Raw genomic sequence first — 20,580 nt, 5'->3', positions numbered from 1 at the left:
AGTTTTCCCGGCGGAGGCATAGCCATAACCATGGCCACAGACGGTTTGAGAGGTACCTGCTCTGACACGGGCTTATCCACAGCCACAGATGCTTCAGGGTGTCCTGCTCCCACGTGGACTCATCCACAGGTCACAGTCCCTTTGACTTGTGTTCAACACTGGACTTCCAGCCTGTCCAGTACAGCAGCACAGAAACAGCAGGGATGCCCTGGCCATCTGCCAGCCCAGGCGCATGGCCATTGCTGTTATCAAAATGTTCCCAGGCACAGCAGAGAAAGATGATAAACAGTACAGCAGTGCAGCAAGCAGCGAAAGCAAAAAGCAGCCACTAACGAGCCCTAGACTGTCATATACAGTAAGGCAAGCAGTCCACATGGCAAGCACAGGAGCCTGCCAGTTAAAAGCTAAACAGCAGTAACAACTATAAATTTGATCTAGCACATTCCAATCAAATCTATCGTTATCTCAAACCCTTTGAGCCCCACGTTGGGCGCCACTAACCAGGTGGCCTTTGCTTCTCCTCTGTGTAAGGGCAGAAAGGGAGGGAAGAGGTTGGAAAGTGGCTTGGAGGGCTCCAACAGACGTATGGCGGTACATTAAAATCGGATGGCTGAAACTGTTATCATGCCTCCTCTCCTTTGATGGAAACACCTAATTCACACAGAAATTGGCTCCTGAACTGCCAGTTCTTACTTTGGTTAGTTGAAGAGGTGCCCAGCCTTTGGCTAGGGCAAATCACACAGGCCCCTCATCTCAAACAGCTTTATTTACAACATGAGCACAAACCAGATGCAGGACAGGACATGGAAGCCATATCTGATTCCCAGCATCCATGTTTCTGTCATGTATATACTTGTGACAGAGGCATTTGTGTTCATATCATATGATGCTTGGACAAGCATCCATCACGTTACAGGGGACCCACAGAGTCCCTCTGAAAGACTGCAAGAGGGAGCAGGTCACCATAACAATTCAGATGGCCAGAAGCTAGTCCCTGCCCACATGCTGGGGGGACTCAGGAAGGAGGATGCCTAGGAGCAAAGAAGGTGAATTTTTCTGGTGGAGACCTCCAGCGCTGGAAATTCAGACAATTCTGCTCTAAATGACTACTCCTGACTGCAGGTCCCCAGACACAGTAAGTTTGCATCTCACTTCCAGCTCAACCATCAGGGCTGGCAAAACCTTATGTCAAGTCGTTGGGGTATCTGCAGCACAGAGGTGGCAATGAAGTGTGGAAACCTTCCTCTCCGCAGGTGCCAGCAGCACCCTGCACCACGCTCAAGCTGTGAGGGTGCGGGGATATGTACAGCGGTGCCCCGCTTCAGGCATAATTTCGAGCACGTGCTGGTAACAACCACCACCCTCCAACACATCCCGTCCCTTCTGTGTGGAAACCAGAGCGCTGAACAGCATCGTCCCTGGACCACCAATATAACACTTACGGAAGCTAACTCCAGTTAATGTTTATGTGGAGTTTTAACCTGCCCACTTGCTTCCCAGGCTTTTATTACCAGCCCAATCTGAATTTCCACTGTTCATTGACACAAATGTTACCAGAGAGAGGAGCATTGAATGTCTCCAAGCCCATTTACCCTCCACCTCACAAGGTACGGGGTGGGTCCTGTATAAACAGGTTTTTTTGTTTGAGGGCGCCTGACAAAGCAGAGCCTGACCTTTCCCCTTCAGGGGAACAGCAGGCTTCAATCAAACCTTGTTGAGGGTTGGGGCTATTTTCCCCTCTCACGGGTCAGGGTGATGCTTGAACTCTCCTTGCCTCAGCTCCCCCACCCACCCCATCAATCTCCCCACTGCCCTGCCCAACAGCTGGGGCCACTGTGATTTATAATGGCCTCTCCCCACAGCTGTGTCTCCTCTGGGACTTTCCCTGCCACTGCTAAGTGCCTTCACTTGCTGGACTGCCTGGCAGTTGGATCCCCTTCCAGCAGCAGAACCTAGACCCTTTGCAGGAGGAGGAGGATGCTTGCCAGATTAATGTTTTCACATTAAATTCTACTTCCAGCACATGCTACACTCTTAGGAAGACATTAGGTTGGAAGTGGCTGAGTTGTATGTATCATTTTGAAGTGCTGCAGTGTTTAAGGCATTTAGGGGTAAAAAAAGTGTTGATTTTGACTCATGATAGTGTAAATCTGACTCAAGATGGGGGCTAAGAAACTAAAGCCCATGTTACTCTATGGGGATGGTAAAGAATCCTAGGAGAATGGTCCAGCTATGTTTAGCCTGAGCTACTCTCAGGTTGTATACAGTTCATTACCACTGCAGCATCGCTGCTGTCAGATCTATGTTATTGTACAACACTCGCTGAAGATCCAGCCCATGGAGCTTTCATAATACTAAACACACTAAACTACTATGAAAAAGTTCCTCCTTTCTCTTCTGCCAGGGGATACAGAGCACTGACTGGTTGCATCCCAGTTACAAGCACACTTTTCAATAAGGCTTCTTATCGTAAATACACTTTTCATTATTTCATTTCACAGCCAGATGAAGTCTGGCTACTATTCTGGACACTGCTTTGAAGACTAAGAGCTTTCATCAGACTGTTCCAAGCTTGGGCACTCATCAGTAGAGCTGCTGCAATGGCCCAGAGCCCAGGACAAGCCTTTGCCTGCACTGGATGCTCACTAGAAGAAAATAGCACCAGGGTGCTGCCAGATAAGGTGGCCAGAGCGTGCAATTGGATTTCCTCGGCTCTTGTTTTAGGCAATACAGCCAAGCTTGGCAAACCCTGCTTATTGTTTGTTTCCTGAAAAAATATTGGTGTGGGTAGGTGAGAGAGGTAAGGAATGAGTGCTTGTGTTGAACACAGAGCAAAGTGGAAAGGAGGAGGACCATATCCAATTTCTTCCCACTTACCTTTGGGGTATATCTTGGGCCACAACCCTGCAGAGGGACTCGGGATGGGAAGTGCCTCAGTGTGTGCTGATGCATCAGTGTGTGCTGGTGCCAAGCACACTAAAAATGAATGGAAATTAAAGAAGCCAGGTGGGTCCCTGTGAAAGCAGACTGGTGACACTACCTCCATTGGGCCAAGCCAAAACAGAAGTGTTCCTATCCAAGAACTCACTCTTGTAAACTTGGAATTATTTTTTTCCTATTTTTTTTTTAGCCCCAAAACTGCTCTTTCTTGCCTACTTCAGTAGGGATGAAAGGACTGATCCCAGAAAATGACAAGTTGAGCCCAAACAAAGCATTATGCAGAAAGAGCCTACAATCTCAGCCCAAAAAACAAGTATCAGGATTTCTGAATGTTAAGTCTTACATATTTGTGGATAAGGGGACACCATAAGCACAGCCTTCCCTACAGAACAAAGATATTTAAATTATCAGCCCCTTCCAAAAGAATGAGATGTCAGGATTATTTGTTGCTGAGCCACTGATCATACAAGCACAGCAACATACTGCCAGTGCCTCATTAACTTTTGCTGGAGGTCTGTCTCTTACTGCCCAGAACTGGCCAAAAAAGCCAAAAAAAGACAGGAGGCCCAGATGAATCCCACAGGCTCTCAACTGAGACATCACATAAACAGGTTTTTAGCTCAGAGAAATCACATGCCGCCTCTTGCTACAGCTTTTGTTCTTCAAAGCTACTATTGGCTCTCCTTCCTTCCAAATTAGTGGAACCACTATGCCAGGCCATCTGGCACATCAAAATTTATCTTCAGATTTCATTATCCAACCCACTGACCCCAGTGTTTCCTCCCACTGACTAATGAGATTAGCCCATCACCTTCTAATTGCAGCATTTATACCTAGTCTGTTTTACAACACCCAAGAAAACAAATCCCCAGGTTGTTTCAGAGTAAATGAATGTCATTCTGCTCTTAGAACAAGCACAGCATTTATAAAAATAGGAGATGGCACGTACGTCAGAACAATTAATGAATGTCCTTAGGCTGGAAAGTGAAAAATAGAAAATACAAACACAAACGCACTAATCTCAAAGCACTGAAGCCAGTCCCCTTGCTCCTTGGGCTTGTTTAGCTCTATCAGAGCAGTACGAGCATTGCATTCTTCATAGCATTCTTCATAGTAAGGGAGCAACTGCAAGGCTAGCAATCCACTACACAGACATTACTTGTAAGGACACTAACAGAGGGTGGTATTCCAGTTCCATACCTCACCACCCTAATAGGAAGTTTCCTGCAAAAAGTGTCTTAAAAGACAGAAAGAAGGAGTTACAGAATCACCTTATATCCATTGCATATCAGCAAAGCACCAAGAACTAAAAGAGACGCAGGAGATGGGCTGGAAGTCAGGATGTCAGCTTTACTGTTCTCCACTTTAGTGGTTTTGAGCAGGATCCATCTAGTCTAAGCTAGCTGTCTGGACCTTCTTTGGGTCAATGGAGAGGAACCAGCAATCATGGGATGTCACTGATATCTAGATGTAGATGTAATGGAAGTCAGATGATGCATCCCTTAAAAGTCCAAAGGAACAGCTTAGGTGAGATGAAGGTGTCTTTGGTACAGTTAAGGAAAACGGAATCCCATTGCTGATGGCACAATCTGTGCCTCAGTTTCTCCATCTGCAAAATAATGCTGTTGGTATTTATTCTTTACGGTAAAATGCCTGTACAGCCATGAATGATCAAGGCTATGTAACTGTGAATTACTCTTGATAGATCTATTGAGTGTGCTTGAACATGTTACTTGGAGACCTGCTGGAAATTCAGAACTAGAGGGAGAAGAGGGAGGAAGCATTATGGCTTTCAAGTAAAGCTAGAAAATTTAGAGTTGTTGCAAACAAAAAGCACCTGGCCTGTCTTGCCTTGGAGGCAAACTAAACCTCCAAGGTGTTTACCTGTAGCCTTACCTTACTACTACAGGTTTTAAAGTTTCCAGAGCAGTCCTAAAAGCCTCATTAGAAACACCAACAATGATTTATCACTGAAGCACATGAACAAGCCATCAGAGTGAGAATAAAACAGCCTTCACCAGAGCACTCAAAACACACCAAGCTTTGCTCGTGCCTGGGCATCAGGAGGGTTGGATGCTCCCCTCACGTGGTGAGGCACGACTCAGATGGAGAACAGCCTGGAAGAGTAAATTTCCACCTCTGCCCACCAATTTCCTGCATACTCAATCTCTGTCTAAGTACACCATCAGATGGACATTTCCTTACCTCTCCCCAGCACGTTTTTGTGATAAGTGTGCCTTCCACATGCCTAATGTCTAAGAAAACTTCTTACCCTCAATGTGCATCCCACAGGGGCTGGAGCACAGCTGGGCTTTGTTATCACAGGAGCTAGGCACCATTTACATGACGGCTTCTCTACAATGCAAATCAGGCTCATTGTCACCAATGGAAAAAGCCCTAAATGAAAAGTTATTGCCCCTTGATAGCCACTCCTTCAAGATCAGAAAAGGGTATTGACCTCACCCTCGCCCCACCACCACCAGGCCAAGTGTTCAGGGAAAAGCCTGATCTCTCTCCACATCCATCAGCACTGCCATTAAGCCAATGACACAGGGCTGGGATGGAGGCAGCTCTGACCTCCTCCAGAAAACTATGCTAGGAAATGGGCCAGAAAGGCCCTGAAACAAGGGATCAATCATCTAGCCAGCCTCCCTCCCCATCCAGCATTTTGTAGCTTGGCCCGCTTTGGCCAGTAGACGCAGAACTGCAGCTCTGTACTAATCCCCCAACATTGCCAAAGCTGAGATGATATTTAAAGGCAATTCTGCATCCAACAGGCACGGATACCAGGGTAACATCCTACTCAGGATACTAACAGTATCCTGCAGCCCTCACTAACCCCACAGCAGAAAAGTAGTTTTTGACCAGCAGAACACTTTTGCAAAAAGGGACAGGTCTGTATTTAAAGACAATTCTGAAATCTCTTATGATCAAGGTGGGTCAGGCCGATTTGGCCCTTTGTAAAACATGTAAAGCTTGGACCAAGCAAATTTTGATACTGCACTAGGGAGCAGAGGAGGCTCAGCTAGACCGCAGCCCCAGTGGTGAAGCAAGCAGTGGAAGTGTTTCATTCTCTATCACCTCTGCGAGAGAGGCAGGGGGACACTGGAGGAGGTAATATCAGAGCCCTCCATTGTCAGGCCAAGCTGGCAAAGAAAATGCTCCCACCAGGCGCAGCTGCACCTTTACCTTTCTCCAGGTCTGCTGCCTGGCTTAGGTAGGCAGCCACCATTGGTCTTACAGACTAGCAGCTTGCTGAAGCAATGTCTCACCAAAAGCGTTTGCTGGCAAACTTCACAGATGTGGGTAAACCCTCTGTATGCTCTTTTTGAACTTACTCCAATGCTTTGGACTGCTGAAGTGCAAATAAAGGCATCCTTTCCAGGAGTAACTTCATCTAACTAGTCACAGATAGGATCAAGTAAAAACACTGATTTGAAAGCAGCAGATAGATGGGACTATCTATCTAACCATCTGCTCAGAGTTATCTATCTGATAAGGTAGACCTTTCTGTACAGAAAGTCTTCAGAGAGGCAGCACTGTTAATGGGGCAGTACACATACCCTTCAACTCCAAAACTATTTAGAAGTGATCACAACAATCCAGGTAACTACGGGATCTGGGCTCCAAAAAAACTAGCAAGGAATCAAGCTACAGTAAAAGACACATGGAGACACTCAGGAAACATGTAATCAAAAGGGACAGGCAAGGAAACAGAGGCTGAGTCCCACAGACCCCAGGCTCCTGTGGTGAGCTTCGGCGCTGTGTAGGCAGGGACACATGGGAAGTCTGTGACAGTCTCTTTTCTCACAGGCTCCCCTCACGCTTGAACCAGGCTTGGGGCTGCAGCCCTAGACTTCAGGAGACCCAAGGGTTGTGCATCCAATTGGCTTGACAATATTTTATTTCACTGAATGTGATTTCTTTCCCACACGTCTCGTTCTCCCCCGTGCATATAAAGGATGGAAGCCTCTGAAAAAGCACTGAGAGAAGTTCAGGGTGGGCATTAGTTATTATTTTTGACAGCACTAAAACAACGTCTGAAAAGGGTTTCTTTTTTGCTTTTTATTTTTTTTCCCCCCTGAGAAACAGAAGACAATGTCCCATCCAATGCCTGCCTGACAGAGCAACAGAGGCTGGCTCTGTCACAGCACTGCACAAGTTGTGCTTTTGGGGGAGTATTGTTTTTATTTCAGGAGAAAAAAAGGAAATGAGCAATCCCAGAAGGAAAGGGCCTGAATGCTTGCTCAGGCTGCACCATGAAGAAAAGAGATTGCCATTGTCAAAGGGTGTTCCATTGTTCTGGTCTTTCTGAGAAACCTTAAAATATCCAGAAATGTAACAAGAACAGAAAACAGACCTGTTTCTTCGGCTGCCTATTTGCAGCCTGGCTGGTGAGAGAAAGACTATGGGTTAGCAGTGTTAATTACCCTGGTTAACCCTTGTTCTTGCTAATGACATTTACTTAAAAAGCCACTTCATATCCAACAGGAGTAGGCATAGAGAAGGCAACTCTCCCTCATGTGAATAGCCGCACTGCTTTAAATTTAATTACTCACACAAGTCAGGACTCCTCACCACTTAAGCATTCACCTCCAGACTAATCAATAGCAACAAATTACTATGATAACTGGCCAGGCTTATTCTTTCATTGGTGCCACTTTCAAACACGGTCCACAGTCTGTCCTCCCTACCAGATTGCTTCAAGTATGAACTTCCAGCCAGGAGCCAAGCTCCAGGCAATACCTCCAAGATCAGTCAGAGAAGTAGGGCATAGGAGAGATGCAAAGGCACAAGGATTTCCTTAAGGATCAGAAAATGGCTCTTAACCCAGGAAGCTGTGGGATTTGCCCCTCTCAGCATCCTTAGCGTGGCTCCATCTCATGGGAGCTGCTGGAATCAGCCAGGGCCGTACCTCTAATCTCCCGGGGCTGAGGGACCTCAGAAAGCGGAAAAATTGCAGATAATACAAATAAGTAGATAGATAGATAGATAGATAGATAGATAGACAGACAGACAGACAGATAGATAGAGTGGATCCCAAAAGCAGAACATGCAAAGGGAAGCAAGCAAACAACAGACAACAGCAGCACGTACAACACTAGCACTGAGCGAGGGCCAACACGGGCATGCACATGAGCATCTCCAGAAGCAGCACCGTCTCAGCTCAGCACCGCTCCTGAGCCACAACATCTCCCCAAGAGCCTGCTGCAGGCACAGTCATGCTGCTCTCTTGCTGGCACCAGTGTGCACCGAGCCAGCTCAAGGCTCTTGGTCCCAGCTGCTTGATAAAGCAGCTTGGACAGTCTATGCGCAACTCATCAAGAGCCGATAACCATCCCTAAGAAGGACAGACAGAACCAACACAGGTGAAAAGGTTTGTCTTTCTTTTCCCCAACAGAAAGTGCTTCCTGTGTCCAGGCATTGGAAAGGTTGGTGTAAGTATTGGTCCAGATCTTCTGTCTCACAGGTCAAACCAGTGAAGAGCGGCCCTTAATCTCCAATACCCTGCAACAGGCATCTTAATCAGTCTTGTACTCCAATGACTTAAATCAAGGGAAACATTTAAAAATCACTTTATCATTCATATTGTGATATCACGCTGGCCAATCAACTTCCTTTTCGCCCCCCCGCAGGCTTTTCTTGAGCAGAAATAATCACCACCAGCTCCACCACACGGATGTATAAGCAATGGGAAAATGCAGCGGAGGCTAGAGTGAACAAAAGGCACTTCAGGCCTGCTGGGGTCAGAATGCATATCTGTATGGACTCTTCGCTAATCCAGCTCTGTTTCTAATGAGATTGGTTCCCATTACAGCAAAAGGAGGTCCATGGCTTAATTTGCTGAGGGGACCATTGTCATGCAGCGTAGGGAAGCAAAATAATCTTATCAGTTTGAACTTGAACCCTGCCCTCCAATTATATGGACAATGTTTAAGAAAAGAGATAAAGAAAAAGTGATTTTCATGTACCCAGCAGGAAAAATGGATTGTCTAACACCAAGCATTCAGCTTCCTGCAGCTGCTGACAGATCTTTACACTCCAGCCACTGGCTATACCATTGCCAAAATGCACTAACTACTATCTGCGCAGCTAAGTCTGAACAAAATCCAAGCCAAATGGCACCAACCGCATTTACAGTGCAACTTATTGGTATAGCAGAGCCTCCACTCTCGTAGTATGGCCCAAGTGAAAGCCTGGGGCTGTCAGCTAAAGGCAAGCAAACCCAAAGTGCAGGAAGAATCAGAAAATTTTTTCACCCCTTCTTGCTGAACCTCTGTCTCTGCCTCCCCATCCAACCCATCAGCTCCCCTTGGCTGCTATAGAGACTATTCTCTTCTGAGAGTATTGCGTCCCGCACAACACAGCTAAAACAAAGAACATTTTGGCAAATAACAGCCAGGCTTCATCTATTCTTTTTTCTATACAATTCATTCCATCAAAGTCGTTTAGCTGAACAAAAACCAGTGTTATCCTTTATTGTGAGGCTAACAATAAACATGTGAGCAGTGTGGATCACAGATGTGTGCGCTTCATCATCAGCTGTGGAGCCACTACCCTGCTCAACTCACTTTTATAAAGCTTTAACCTCTTTGAGCTGGAATTCAGCTTGAGCACATAGACCAGGAAGCAAACAGTGTTAACACAACAGAAGCAGCCCCTGTACAAAAGATACATGAAGAGGCGGATGTGCTTTGGAAACAGTCAGATCAACAACCTCAGTTTCCAAGGGGTTACCCACACAACAAAAATCTAGAGAGAAACTAAACTGGACAAATCCCAGGGGCTCTATTTTTAGTCATATCACCTGCATGTTATTTGTGCCTTTGAATAGACATGTTTACATTTTTTTCTCCTGGGAAGAGACAGAAACAAACAAAAATTTGGAGGGGGAATGTCTTCAAAACTCATTTTTAAGGATCTCTTGGAATATGTTCCAAGGACTGACCCCAAATTTGTAACCCAATTTTAAGTACTCTTATCTCATCCCAAATAAAGTAACCCTCAAAGCATGACTGCTCTAAGAAAAAAAACTATGCAAAACCAGACCCTTCTTACAACTGCACTTTATGGGCTCAGATCATATCTGCCAACTGAAAGCTTGCTATCATATCCACCTCTAGCTCGTATTACATATAAAATACAGATGTAATATTGCCCTTTCCTTAGTGGACTGGGTCTGGCTGTGATGGAGTTAATTTTCTTCATAGCAGCTCGTATAGTGCTGTGCTTTGGATCTGTGACCAAAACAGTACTGATGATAACATATTAATGTTTTAGCTATTGCCGAACAGTGTTGGCACAGCATCAACGCTTCCTCCGTTTCACACTCTGCCCCCTCAGTGAATAGATTGGAGGGTGCACAAGAGGTTGGGAGGGGACACAAGCAGGCAGATGACCCCAACTAACCAAAGAGATATTCCATGCCATATAACGTCATGTTCAACAATAAAACAGAGGAGAGTGGGGCTTAGGTAAGTCAGCCATCTTTTGCTTGGGAACTGGCTGGGCGTCAGGCTACCTGTGGGAGGTGGTGAGTGATTGCCTTTGCATCACTTGTTTTCTTTCTTTTTTCTTCCACTTCTCCTTCAATAGTTATAAAACTATTTTTATCTTGACCCATGGGTTTTCTTGCTTTTACTCTTCCATTCTTCTTCCCGCGTCCCACTGGGGGTAGGAAAAGGAGGCGAGCAAGTGGCTGTGTGGTGCTTAGCTGCCTACCAGGGTTAACCCAAAACACTTAGTTACATGCACTTGACTTTGCAGCTGTAATGCTCATTTTAACCTGTGCAGTGCATTTGCATATATGCATTACAGTATTGGAGAAGGAATTGTGTATCGAGTAACACATATTTCTTCCTGGCTATCACAGCTTGAGAGGATGGGTAAGGGGCTGCTTTTGGAGAAAAAGGTAGATACTTAACAACCTCTGAAATATTGGGCAGTTACAGCTCCTGATGTTAATCTCTCCGCCTTGGATCCTCATCTGTGCAATGCAGGTAACACTCCAGACTCTCCTTCCAGAAGGGTAAGCACATCTCTGTTTGTAGAGCACTCACAACAAGCAGAAGAGGGTTTAAATAACACATGGTAAATAAGGCCCTAGAGCCATAATGAACCAGAATGATAAAGAAAATCATTGTGAGGCAGCTGTCCTGTGCACTGGACAACACAGGAGTCCCAAGGAGGTGGGAAAAAAGTAGTATGTGCTTGAGTAACTCATAACATAGAAACCCAAAGGACTGGATTCAAGTAATTAAAATTACCTTAATTTTAACATTTCTTAATTTCCAAATGTTTGATTTGCAACCTTAATGCTGTTCTTCGAATGTCCCACACAAAAGCTAAGCTTTTTTCAAAACCAAAGTGCAGAATTTTGTCCTGTAGCATATTATGGGTATCGCCAGGGCCACAGCAGCACTGCACTCACAGGCCCCCCACAGACCACAGAGGTAAGAGATTTCCCAGACTGGGGCCCAAAATTGAACATAATCCAGCTACAGCAGCTCAAGTTATCACCTATCAGCCTAATTGCACTAAGTGTCTGCACTCTTGGCCCAACACAGCTTTGAGGGAAAATATGTGAGCCAAAAGCCTTTGCAAAATACAGCAAACATAGGAAATTAATGCCAGGAAGAGCACCTGCCATAGAGCAACCTTAATATCAATGCAGAGGAACAAACAATAAAAGATCACAGCTGAGCCCACAGGTCCTAGGCACAGGATGCAGGTCACCCCAGCCCAGAGAGTGATACAAAAATCACAGAGGAAAAATCAGCAGAAAATCCCTGCACTGCTGTGTTTGCTTTTATATTTACTTGTCGGAGTAAAAGCCCATTTTCAACCCTTGAGGCTAATACAACACATGTCGATAATATCATAGCAGCAAAACCACAGGCATCTGATAGCAGATGAAAATAAAACAACACAATCACATAGGGGGTCTCAGAGTAGGTGGTCTGAATGGTCCCTTTTCGACAAGTGGCACCAGCAGTTACCTAATCTATTGACGGTTTAGTATAACTTACCTGAAGACAGCCCTCTCTCATACCCTGACGATTCTGGTGCTTTTATGGGCTGCTGGAGGAGTGACAAGTGTCTCTGCTGGCAACTAGTGTGTTGATACCGGGTCAAAAGATGACACACAAGAGTATATAGTGAAGTTCTTTGATTGTAGGTGGCTGATAAAATTTCTTGTACCCCTCTAGGCCTTCTTCTGTTAATGTAACATTTAAAAAAGGGAATATTTCTAAAAAAGAGAATCTTTTGTTCCACACCAGTGAGGCACAGCACTGGCAAGGTTGTTAGTGATGTGGGATACTTTGTCAGCAGGTGGATGTGATCTCCTCTGCCCACCACAACTAAAGTGCTTGGACAACATCTACTGCAAATTCTTCTGCAGTTTGCTACACGCATCCATTAATTCAAGAACACTTCTGAAACCTGACCACTTGGAGAGTTTGCCCAAACTGCAGGTCCCACAGATGTTGCTCCATCTTCATGCAAGGATCCAGATGGATCCAAGAGTGATTATTGTACAGAAAACCTTATTATCCAAAGGAGCCCCATCAGCACTGATACCACAGCACCCACCAGCTCTATTCAAGAGCACATGGCATATTTGAAGAGACCCAGCCAAGATTTATTTTACTGTGCAACTCAGAACTGCCAAACCATCATTGTCTCTCTGACATGAAAAGACATGCACTAGGTTTCAGACAGCCAAGCATTAAGCATCCCCGAAAAAGCAGACATACGTACTTTAATTACTATGAATGAGCTCATATCCTCAGCTAGTGAGCTGAGCCAGGCATACTTGGATCAGCCCAAACCCAGACTGAGAGACACATAACTCTCCATCTTTCCTCAGGCAAAAGGAGAAGCTAGGTTAGTAATAATAATAGTAATAATAATAACAACAACAACAACAATAATAATAGGTAACCCAAGCAGTTTTCTTTAAAATGTTCACAATTATGTCTTCTATATCAGATTTTATCAGTAAGAAGATGAGTTGGGATTAAATTCTGTGCTTCTGTGCATCCTGGCAAGTCAGCAAAGTTGCCTCACAACTGCGCAGAATTTGGCCCTTGCCTGTTTCTTGGAAAAAGCACAAAAATCCCAGACAACAGCAGTACAGGATCAGTGAGACACAGCACTGGCAAGGACACAAGGAACCTTGTAGCACTGCACCAAACCAACCTGACCAAAAGTCCTCTGAACTACTTCGAGCAGCGCATTGGGTCTGTTCCTGCAGGCAGCCACATACCTTTCAAGGGACAGAAACAGACTGAATCTGTGAAGGTCTTGGGTATCTGGATAAAAAGGAATGACAAGAGCACAAAAAAACCTACGGGTAGTTGCTTCAAATGGTCCCCCACAGGGACTGGGATTGCTATCTTGGAACAGAAAGCAGAAAGTTCAATCTATACATGCACAAACACGCCAAGCACAAGCAGCCTCATGTCTCAAATAAGACATGTAAACAGTCCTGGTGTTGGCCACCTAAATCACTGCACACCCACCTAAACGCAGCATAGTCCAATTTTCAGTTCTGAACACCAAACACTTCGGGAGATCAGGCCATGTTTAAATTAGCATCAATAAAAGGATCAGCAAAAGTGCCAAGTGTAAATACATAGTTTTTCTCCCCCTGCAGAGACTAAGCTTATTCTGCCTCCCCCAGCTTAAATTATGATTTTAGCATCTAAGTATCTCAGTTGAGAAAAATTCCCTCTATTTGTTTTTTAATTGACCAATTAAATGTTTTTTATTATAAAATCTGCTCTCAGAGAGTCTTAAATCAGGAAACAAGTTTTACCTGAGAACATAAACAGTTGCCTTCTTTAATTCTGCAGCATTTGTATCCCTAACAACACACAGACATAGGAATAATGCTGCAAGGACATTTTCCTCAAATAGACTGTGGATCTGGTACTGATAACCTGGGATACTTTGAAGTGACTAAAATTACCAGTGGATTTTTTTTTTTAATAATAATACTAATTAAATAAAATGTTCCTGGTACTGACAAAAGTTTGCATCAGTGGATCAGTTTCTGGGCCACAGCAATTAGTAGATACTATATAAACATTGCCAATCATCATACAGGCGTTGGGATCCCTCAGGTCTCTTGGCTCTTGCCGAGAGCTCTGATGGCTAAAACAGTGGATTTCCACATGACGTGAGCCAGATGCGTACATATGGCTCTTGAGCTTGAAGTCATTGCCTGCATGAGGTTTCACACAGACCCCTCATGAGACATCCTGGCACCCACAGCAACCCTATCCATCCCTCCCCGACGGTGCCTCCTTTCCCTGGCACCGCAAATACAGACCCACAGCTGGTTTTTCGCAGCAGTAAGAGCAGCGCCTCTGGTCACAGCCCAGGACCACAAACAGACAGAATTGGAAACATGTGTTTCTCTTCCTGAAGCTCAGTTTGGTCCCCTCAGCGGCCAGTAAAAGTAAATTCTGAACATTTTAAGAGTCAGCAAGCGCTGAGTCCTCCCTCACAGCATTATCATCACAACTGTTGGGAAATCCATGGTGTTTTCTGGAGCAGGCCTCAGGACAGGAGTGCACAGACACTTGCATCTTTGCTTAATGCGCTATATTGATGCCCGCAAAGCTGCATCCCTGCTGACAAACCGGAACAACTCTCTAAGGCATCAAAATAGCCCCAGCTTCTGTGCTGCTTCTTCTCCTCCTCCTGCCCCAACAGCAGCAGAACTGGCACTTGATATACCCCCATTGATTTCTTCCTCCAACACCTCTCTGAGGTCTTTAAACTGCTGCCCACTGACAGACAGAGATATGTGACACAAAACCGAATGCAGCTCCCCCTTGCGAGAATCACTCAGCCATGGCTGTCAGAACCAGCCATCCTCCTTCAGTTCCCCAGACCCATCCCCTCCAGCTCACCATGCAGCCACATCTCCAGAGCATTACCAGAAGAGGCCAACAGTGGTTTTCAACTGGCTTTGATGAGGTTTTGGATTTTGTCACCTCTGCAAAGGAGAATTTCTCTACCCCAGCACAGACCTCTCTCAGTAAGCCAAACTGCAGCCTGCACAGCTGTGATGGATGGGTTTGGCACATATGACCTCCACCTGAAGAAGAAAACATCGCCTGGGGCAAGGACCTCTTCAAGAAGCAGCCTGAGGTCCGTCCAACCTCATCACTCACAGCCCTTCACCAAGAGAAGGTACGGAGGTGGCCTGAGTTTGGCCCAGTCTTTAAACGACATCTAAAGCATGTCTGTTTGCCCCTGGGGTCAAAAGCACAAACCTCATTACCGAGTTACGTCACCACACTGGAAAAGAAATTGTATCTGCTTTTCTCTTGAAAATCCCCCTTTTGCAGGCTGCAGCTTTCAACGCATGGAAATCCTGGACCCCCCTTGACACCATCAACCCATTCAGGGCTCCAAAACCAATATCAAAGTCTGACTAAAGCCATTCAGAAGCTGTTAGTGTGTCGATTATGGTGATAATTTGGTGAATGGACTTGTCAAACAAATTGCCTTTATTATGGACTGATTAAATGCAATCAAGGAGAAGTGCCTTTCCCCTCCCAACTCCAGCCCTCATCAGCTCAAACAAACACACTGGGCCAATTAGCAGGGAGGTGGCAAAAGCAGGGCAAAAGGACTTTTCAGTGAACCCCGCCGTTCTTGGGGGGGGGGGGGAAACAACAACAAAAAATCTGAGTGCTTTCAAAGCCAGGAAGAGCCTTCAGGGAGAGCTCCTGAAAGCTACCCAGGGCTCACCTGCAGGGTTGTGATGGGAGTTATCAGTATTCATTTGGCTCGATGCCAGATCAGCTCCCTTAAGCAAAGTGCTGCTCACATCCAGCTTGTGCCAAATATAATGCAAAGAACATAAATATTAAAGCAGGCCCAGGGGGAGCAACAATACTGGGGCTGTTATTCCTACAGCTTTATGTCCTGCAGCTGGGTTCTCCTGTGTCAGAAAAGGCATGAGCTCCCATCAAAGCTATTTCCATGCCTAGAAACCAAAGTTTTTGGCTTAGGTCCCTGCAGTGGATTCTCTGATGTCTGCAAATGGTTGAGTTCACAGCACAGCCTTTTCTGTATTGCAGCAGTTGTGAAGGGGTCTGTCTCCACTAACATGAAACTCGCAGCAATTGCATAGCTCTGACGCCACTACCTTTCTGTCCAACATGCCTGAAATTAGCTAATGAATGGGAAAGTTACTGAAGAGAATTGGAGTATGGCATCATAATCACATAAGCCTAATTCCCTGCAGGTATGCAGCTGGAAATTAAATGGTCACCTTGGCTGGCAGTGGGCGGAGCAGAATTTGACATGTGTTTGCATGATTTAGCTTCAGAGACAGGAACCCCATAGCTGGAGCTAGAGACAGCACACGGGATATGAGCAATAGCTGTTGACTAAGCTTTCGACTAAGCTTTCAACTCCTGCATTTTAAGTTAGCACCAAAGATTAATTTTGGCCTCATTTTCATTAACCCAGCACCTCTAAGGAGCAAGCTCTGTGCACTGCACGTGGATCACTGCTTCCCAGAGCCTACGCAGAGGAGCTATGGCATAGCTTCCTCTGGCAGTGCAAGCCATTGCTTTGTCTTGGACTCCCACCACAAATAGAAGAGGGCTAAAACAAAGGTGAAGTTTTATCAACCGGCAGGGATTTCGGAGAGTTCATTGCTGGGACTGAGATTAGGATTAAGGGTTTATAGTTAAAGCACAGAGACTCAAAAGACCAGTCTCTTACCCCACACCTCATCACAGTCTTCAAGTGTCACCTTGAACATAAGGGGTATGTGACACATCATGACACTAGGTCCTGAGCCTTCAAACAGTCCTGAGCACAAGAACTGATCACAGAATGAGATTAGATCAAGAGCCCGTACTACAAGCAGCCACAGAGAAAAAGTCCAGGCCTTCTTAAGAAGTGGCTGCAAAGTGCCTGATAACTCCACTCTCTCCCCAAGGACCTGCTTCCTACCCCCACACCCTCCTGCAAACATCAATGTTTAAAGAACTATTAAAGAAAACAACTTCAAAACTCTTCACATAGTTCAAATACTTCACTTAAAAAGAATTTTAATTCTTACATCTCAGATTGCACCAGTCCCCAGCAGGACATGCACTCATCATGTTCACGTTGTGGCGTTTGAGCTGTTCAAACAGGAGGGGTGGAGCCACAATATGAGACCATGTGCTCAGAGGCCTGGAAGCGGAGACGATAGAGATCCCCACCAGCTCCACCTGTGCTTTCCCATGACTGACTCAGTTCACCACACCTCTGGGCACCTTCTCAGGGTCCCTTCCCATGACCTATGTAAAAAAGAAATCTTCCTGCAGCCAAGAGACACCTTGAAGACTCAGCCAGTGGGAGAGTATTGGGAGCAGTGGGACGTGGGTGGGTGTGCAATTCTTGGTAAGTCTTTCAGCCAGTCCTACTGCATAGCTGCAGTGTGTGACTCAGATCAGTGCTGCTTGCGATCTGCTTAGAGCTCAAAACTGGCCGTCCCTAAGTTGTTTGTTCCAGGACTGGAGCTATGCACTGTGTCTGGCCCATGACAAAAACACCATGACCTATTACTAGCAGCAGCACCTCCCTGACAGCGCTGAGTCGAACCAAGCAGAGAAGCCAGAGAAGCTTTGTTGCTAAACAAGATCTACAGGATTGAGTTTAAAAAAACATTCTTCTCCAAAGAGCATCAGCTGCTGTCTCTGGACAGTACTGCTATTTACAACCTGGAAAAGCCCTTACATCCCAGTGAGCTGTGTCACCTCCCTGCAGCATGTGGGCAGCAGTTGAACTGCTGCAGAAACCTCTCATGGCATCACAGCACGCCTTGCATTCCTCAGCAGCAATAATTGATACAAATCCATTCATCTCCTCGGGATGCAGAAAATTCACGTTTCGGAATCACCACCTCTAGGTGGAATGGCGTATGGCAAGGTTATAAGGGTTCCCCAAAGACATTCACCTGCTCAATTCCAGCCATGCTGGCGAAGAATCCAGAACACCCCAAAGTATAGAAAAAGTATATAAGTGGCCAGAAACAATTATGGTCAAATAATGCTAAAAGGCTACCCACCCTCCATTCTTCATACCAGCCGACAATTCATATATAGGGATAACAGTGACAAACAAGGTGCTCCATCATGTAGGAAGAGTTATCTGAGCCACTACTCCTTCACAGAGGCACATGGTGAGTGCCTTCAAGTATTGGAGGGAGACCAATGGGGACTTCGCAAAATATATTGCGGAAGCATAAGGTGTGATTTGGGAAATACTGTACCTTTTCCTATCCCCTTGCATCTTGTGGCTATCCAGGTCCTGGCCTTACAAAACTGTTTTCAAGCTGCTACACACTGGGTGCAGCCCTTTCCTGCAGCAAACCACGTTTCCTGTCCCGCAAGGTACAGTCAGCCCAACAAGACTGGGGACATTTGCCAAGCCTGCTATCAGAAAACATAGCTTGGATCTGGCGGAAGATTTCAACAGTTGTGGAAACTCGCGGGAGGTTGTGCTGTTGGGATTACAGACCCTGCTTCAGAGGACAGCCTCACCATGTATGTACGCAGAGTTTTAAGCCACCCCTCTTCTCCCAAAGTGTGACAGTACAGTTGGATGTTGCAAAAAATATGATTTTGTTATCAGCAACCCTTCTTACCCATTTTTTTAAAAGGACAGCATCTGCCCGCCCACCGCCAGCATCACCAAAGCCTATTGGATTTGCTTCCGTTGCTCTGGCTATGTTGCACACACACAGTGTGAAGTACCCTTGCTCTGGGACACTTTTGCATATTTTAACGCTTATCAATTTGGCCTGGCTAGGATGAACTTTATTTATATTTTAGAAGGACCAATACTTCCCCCATAACAGCTTTAGCTCCTGACATGCCGACTCCATGCACCCCTTCTGCATTAACTTGCTTGCAAGGAGGAGCACAGAGAAAGCTCAATGCAAAGAAAGCAGGAGATAAAAACACACTAGAAAGAGGGAAGTGCCTCAGTCCTTTCCATTCAGAGGCAGATCTGCCTTGAATGGCAGCCCCCAGGACTGATCTGTCTCCAAAGGAGACTGAATCACAAGCAAGTCAGTCCCCTTCAATTCGCATTAAGACTTGAAGCTACTGTATATTTTCTACCCCCCTCCACCACAAGCTCCTCCTTTCTAACACAAATCTCTCACAGCACGCAGGCACATGCACTCCCAGAAAGTGAGTAGCAGTGTTGTGATGTGTTGAAACCAGAGTCTGGTGAGGTTCAGCTCTTGCTAATGGCACTTTTTCATCAGCAAACTATAATTGGCAGCTCTTATCCACTACAAGAGTTTTGCAACACACACCTAAAGAATATGCCAGACTAGATCTTCACACTAAGACCAAAATTAGAACCAATATCCCAAAAGCAAAGTGACCCTCACTAGCCATTCCCAAGCAAACTAATCAATCCTGCTCAACCATAAAATGAGACCTATTACATTTTCTCTGACCCATACGTATATCCACAAAGAACAGAAGCAGAAAGGTAATTTTAAAATGACTGACGCAGCTGTACATAGTTATAAAACTTATATGGGACTCCATACCTTCAATGTGCTGTGTACTTACCTGCTGTGCACAACTCAAAACAAGTGCTATGAACATTTTTAGATTCAGAAATGATTTAGAAATGAGACATTTCTTCTTCTGGCTTAAGCAAACATAGGCTTAGAATATAATTCATTCTGTGCATGTAACATCTCCTTTATCGCAGCTCAGGGGGCTTCTGCAACAATCAGGAGCTGTATGTTAAAAGGAGGGGAATCTGGCCCCTTACAAAGTAACTGGGTCTTGCTATGTTAGCTTTAATTTATGTCCTAGACCTTCCCAGTCACCTAACCTAGCTCTTTTCACTCGCCAGAGAAACACAGCACAAAACCTGCTACAAACTTAGAAAAGTTAACACTATTCCCTTCCTTGTTCCCAAAGTTACTCAGACTAACTGCTGAAACAGTTTTGCTAAGGGTTGTTGAGAAAGGCTTTTAACAAACTCAAAATCCTCTTACGGAAGATTCTTTTCATCAGCTTATTTTAAAAAGATTAAAATTACTCCCCGCGTAACTATCCCAGATCTGCTCCCATCCACTTTCCCTGAGCTGCTCCTGAGCACTGTTGTAAGAGCTCCCATCCATAAGCAGCCGTCCAGCATACGAAAGGATCGGCACTTCTCCCCTACCTGAGAAGTCTGCAGAAGTCTTAGCAAAGTTGCTGAAAGCTGTCAAGCACATGAGTCCTATGAGGAAGGTGGAGGTGGGAGACACATCTGGGCAGCACATCCTTGAGTATCCTCACAGCTTGTTTTCTTCCAGAGAAAAGGAAAGCGCTTTCTGCCCCAATCCCGGACTCCTCATTGCCCGGAGGACAGTGTTAGTCCCATTGCTTGGAAGGATCACAGCCAGCAGCAGGGAAGGAAAAGCACTCAGCACACACTCACACACACACACACACACACACATCCCTGGGAGTGAATGAATCCTGGCTGAGTGAGGCTGACGAATGAGACAGACCTACCTGAGCCTTGGCGGAGGTCCCAGGGTCCTAAAAGCCATCGCTTCGCCCAAATTTGCTGCAGACTATTACTGTGCAGCTGTCCAGC

The 20,580-nt window shown here is 45.6% G+C and overlaps 1 protein-coding gene across 1 annotated transcript in view; it reads right to left on the bottom strand.

Annotated features, from left to right (window-relative positions):
- The window catches only part of EVA1A (eva-1 homolog A (C. elegans)), a 214,306-nt gene extending 193,953 nt beyond the window's left edge, over positions 1-20,353 (bottom strand). The window contains exon 1 of the mRNA XM_009319661.1: positions 20,161-20,353. Coding sequence (XP_009317936.1) covers positions 20,161-20,260 — 100 coding nt within the window. The 5' untranslated portion in view covers positions 20,261-20,353. The remainder of the gene's footprint in view (positions 1-20,160) is intronic.
- Between the last annotated feature and the right edge of the window lie 227 nt (positions 20,354-20,580).

This window comes from Pygoscelis adeliae, unplaced genomic scaffold, assembly GCF_000699105.1.
Source record: "Pygoscelis adeliae isolate BGI_AS28 unplaced genomic scaffold, ASM69910v1 Scaffold121, whole genome shotgun sequence".
Lineage (NCBI taxonomy): Eukaryota > Metazoa > Chordata > Aves > Sphenisciformes > Spheniscidae > Pygoscelis > Pygoscelis adeliae.
This window is presented reverse-complemented; position numbering and strand designations above follow the sequence as displayed.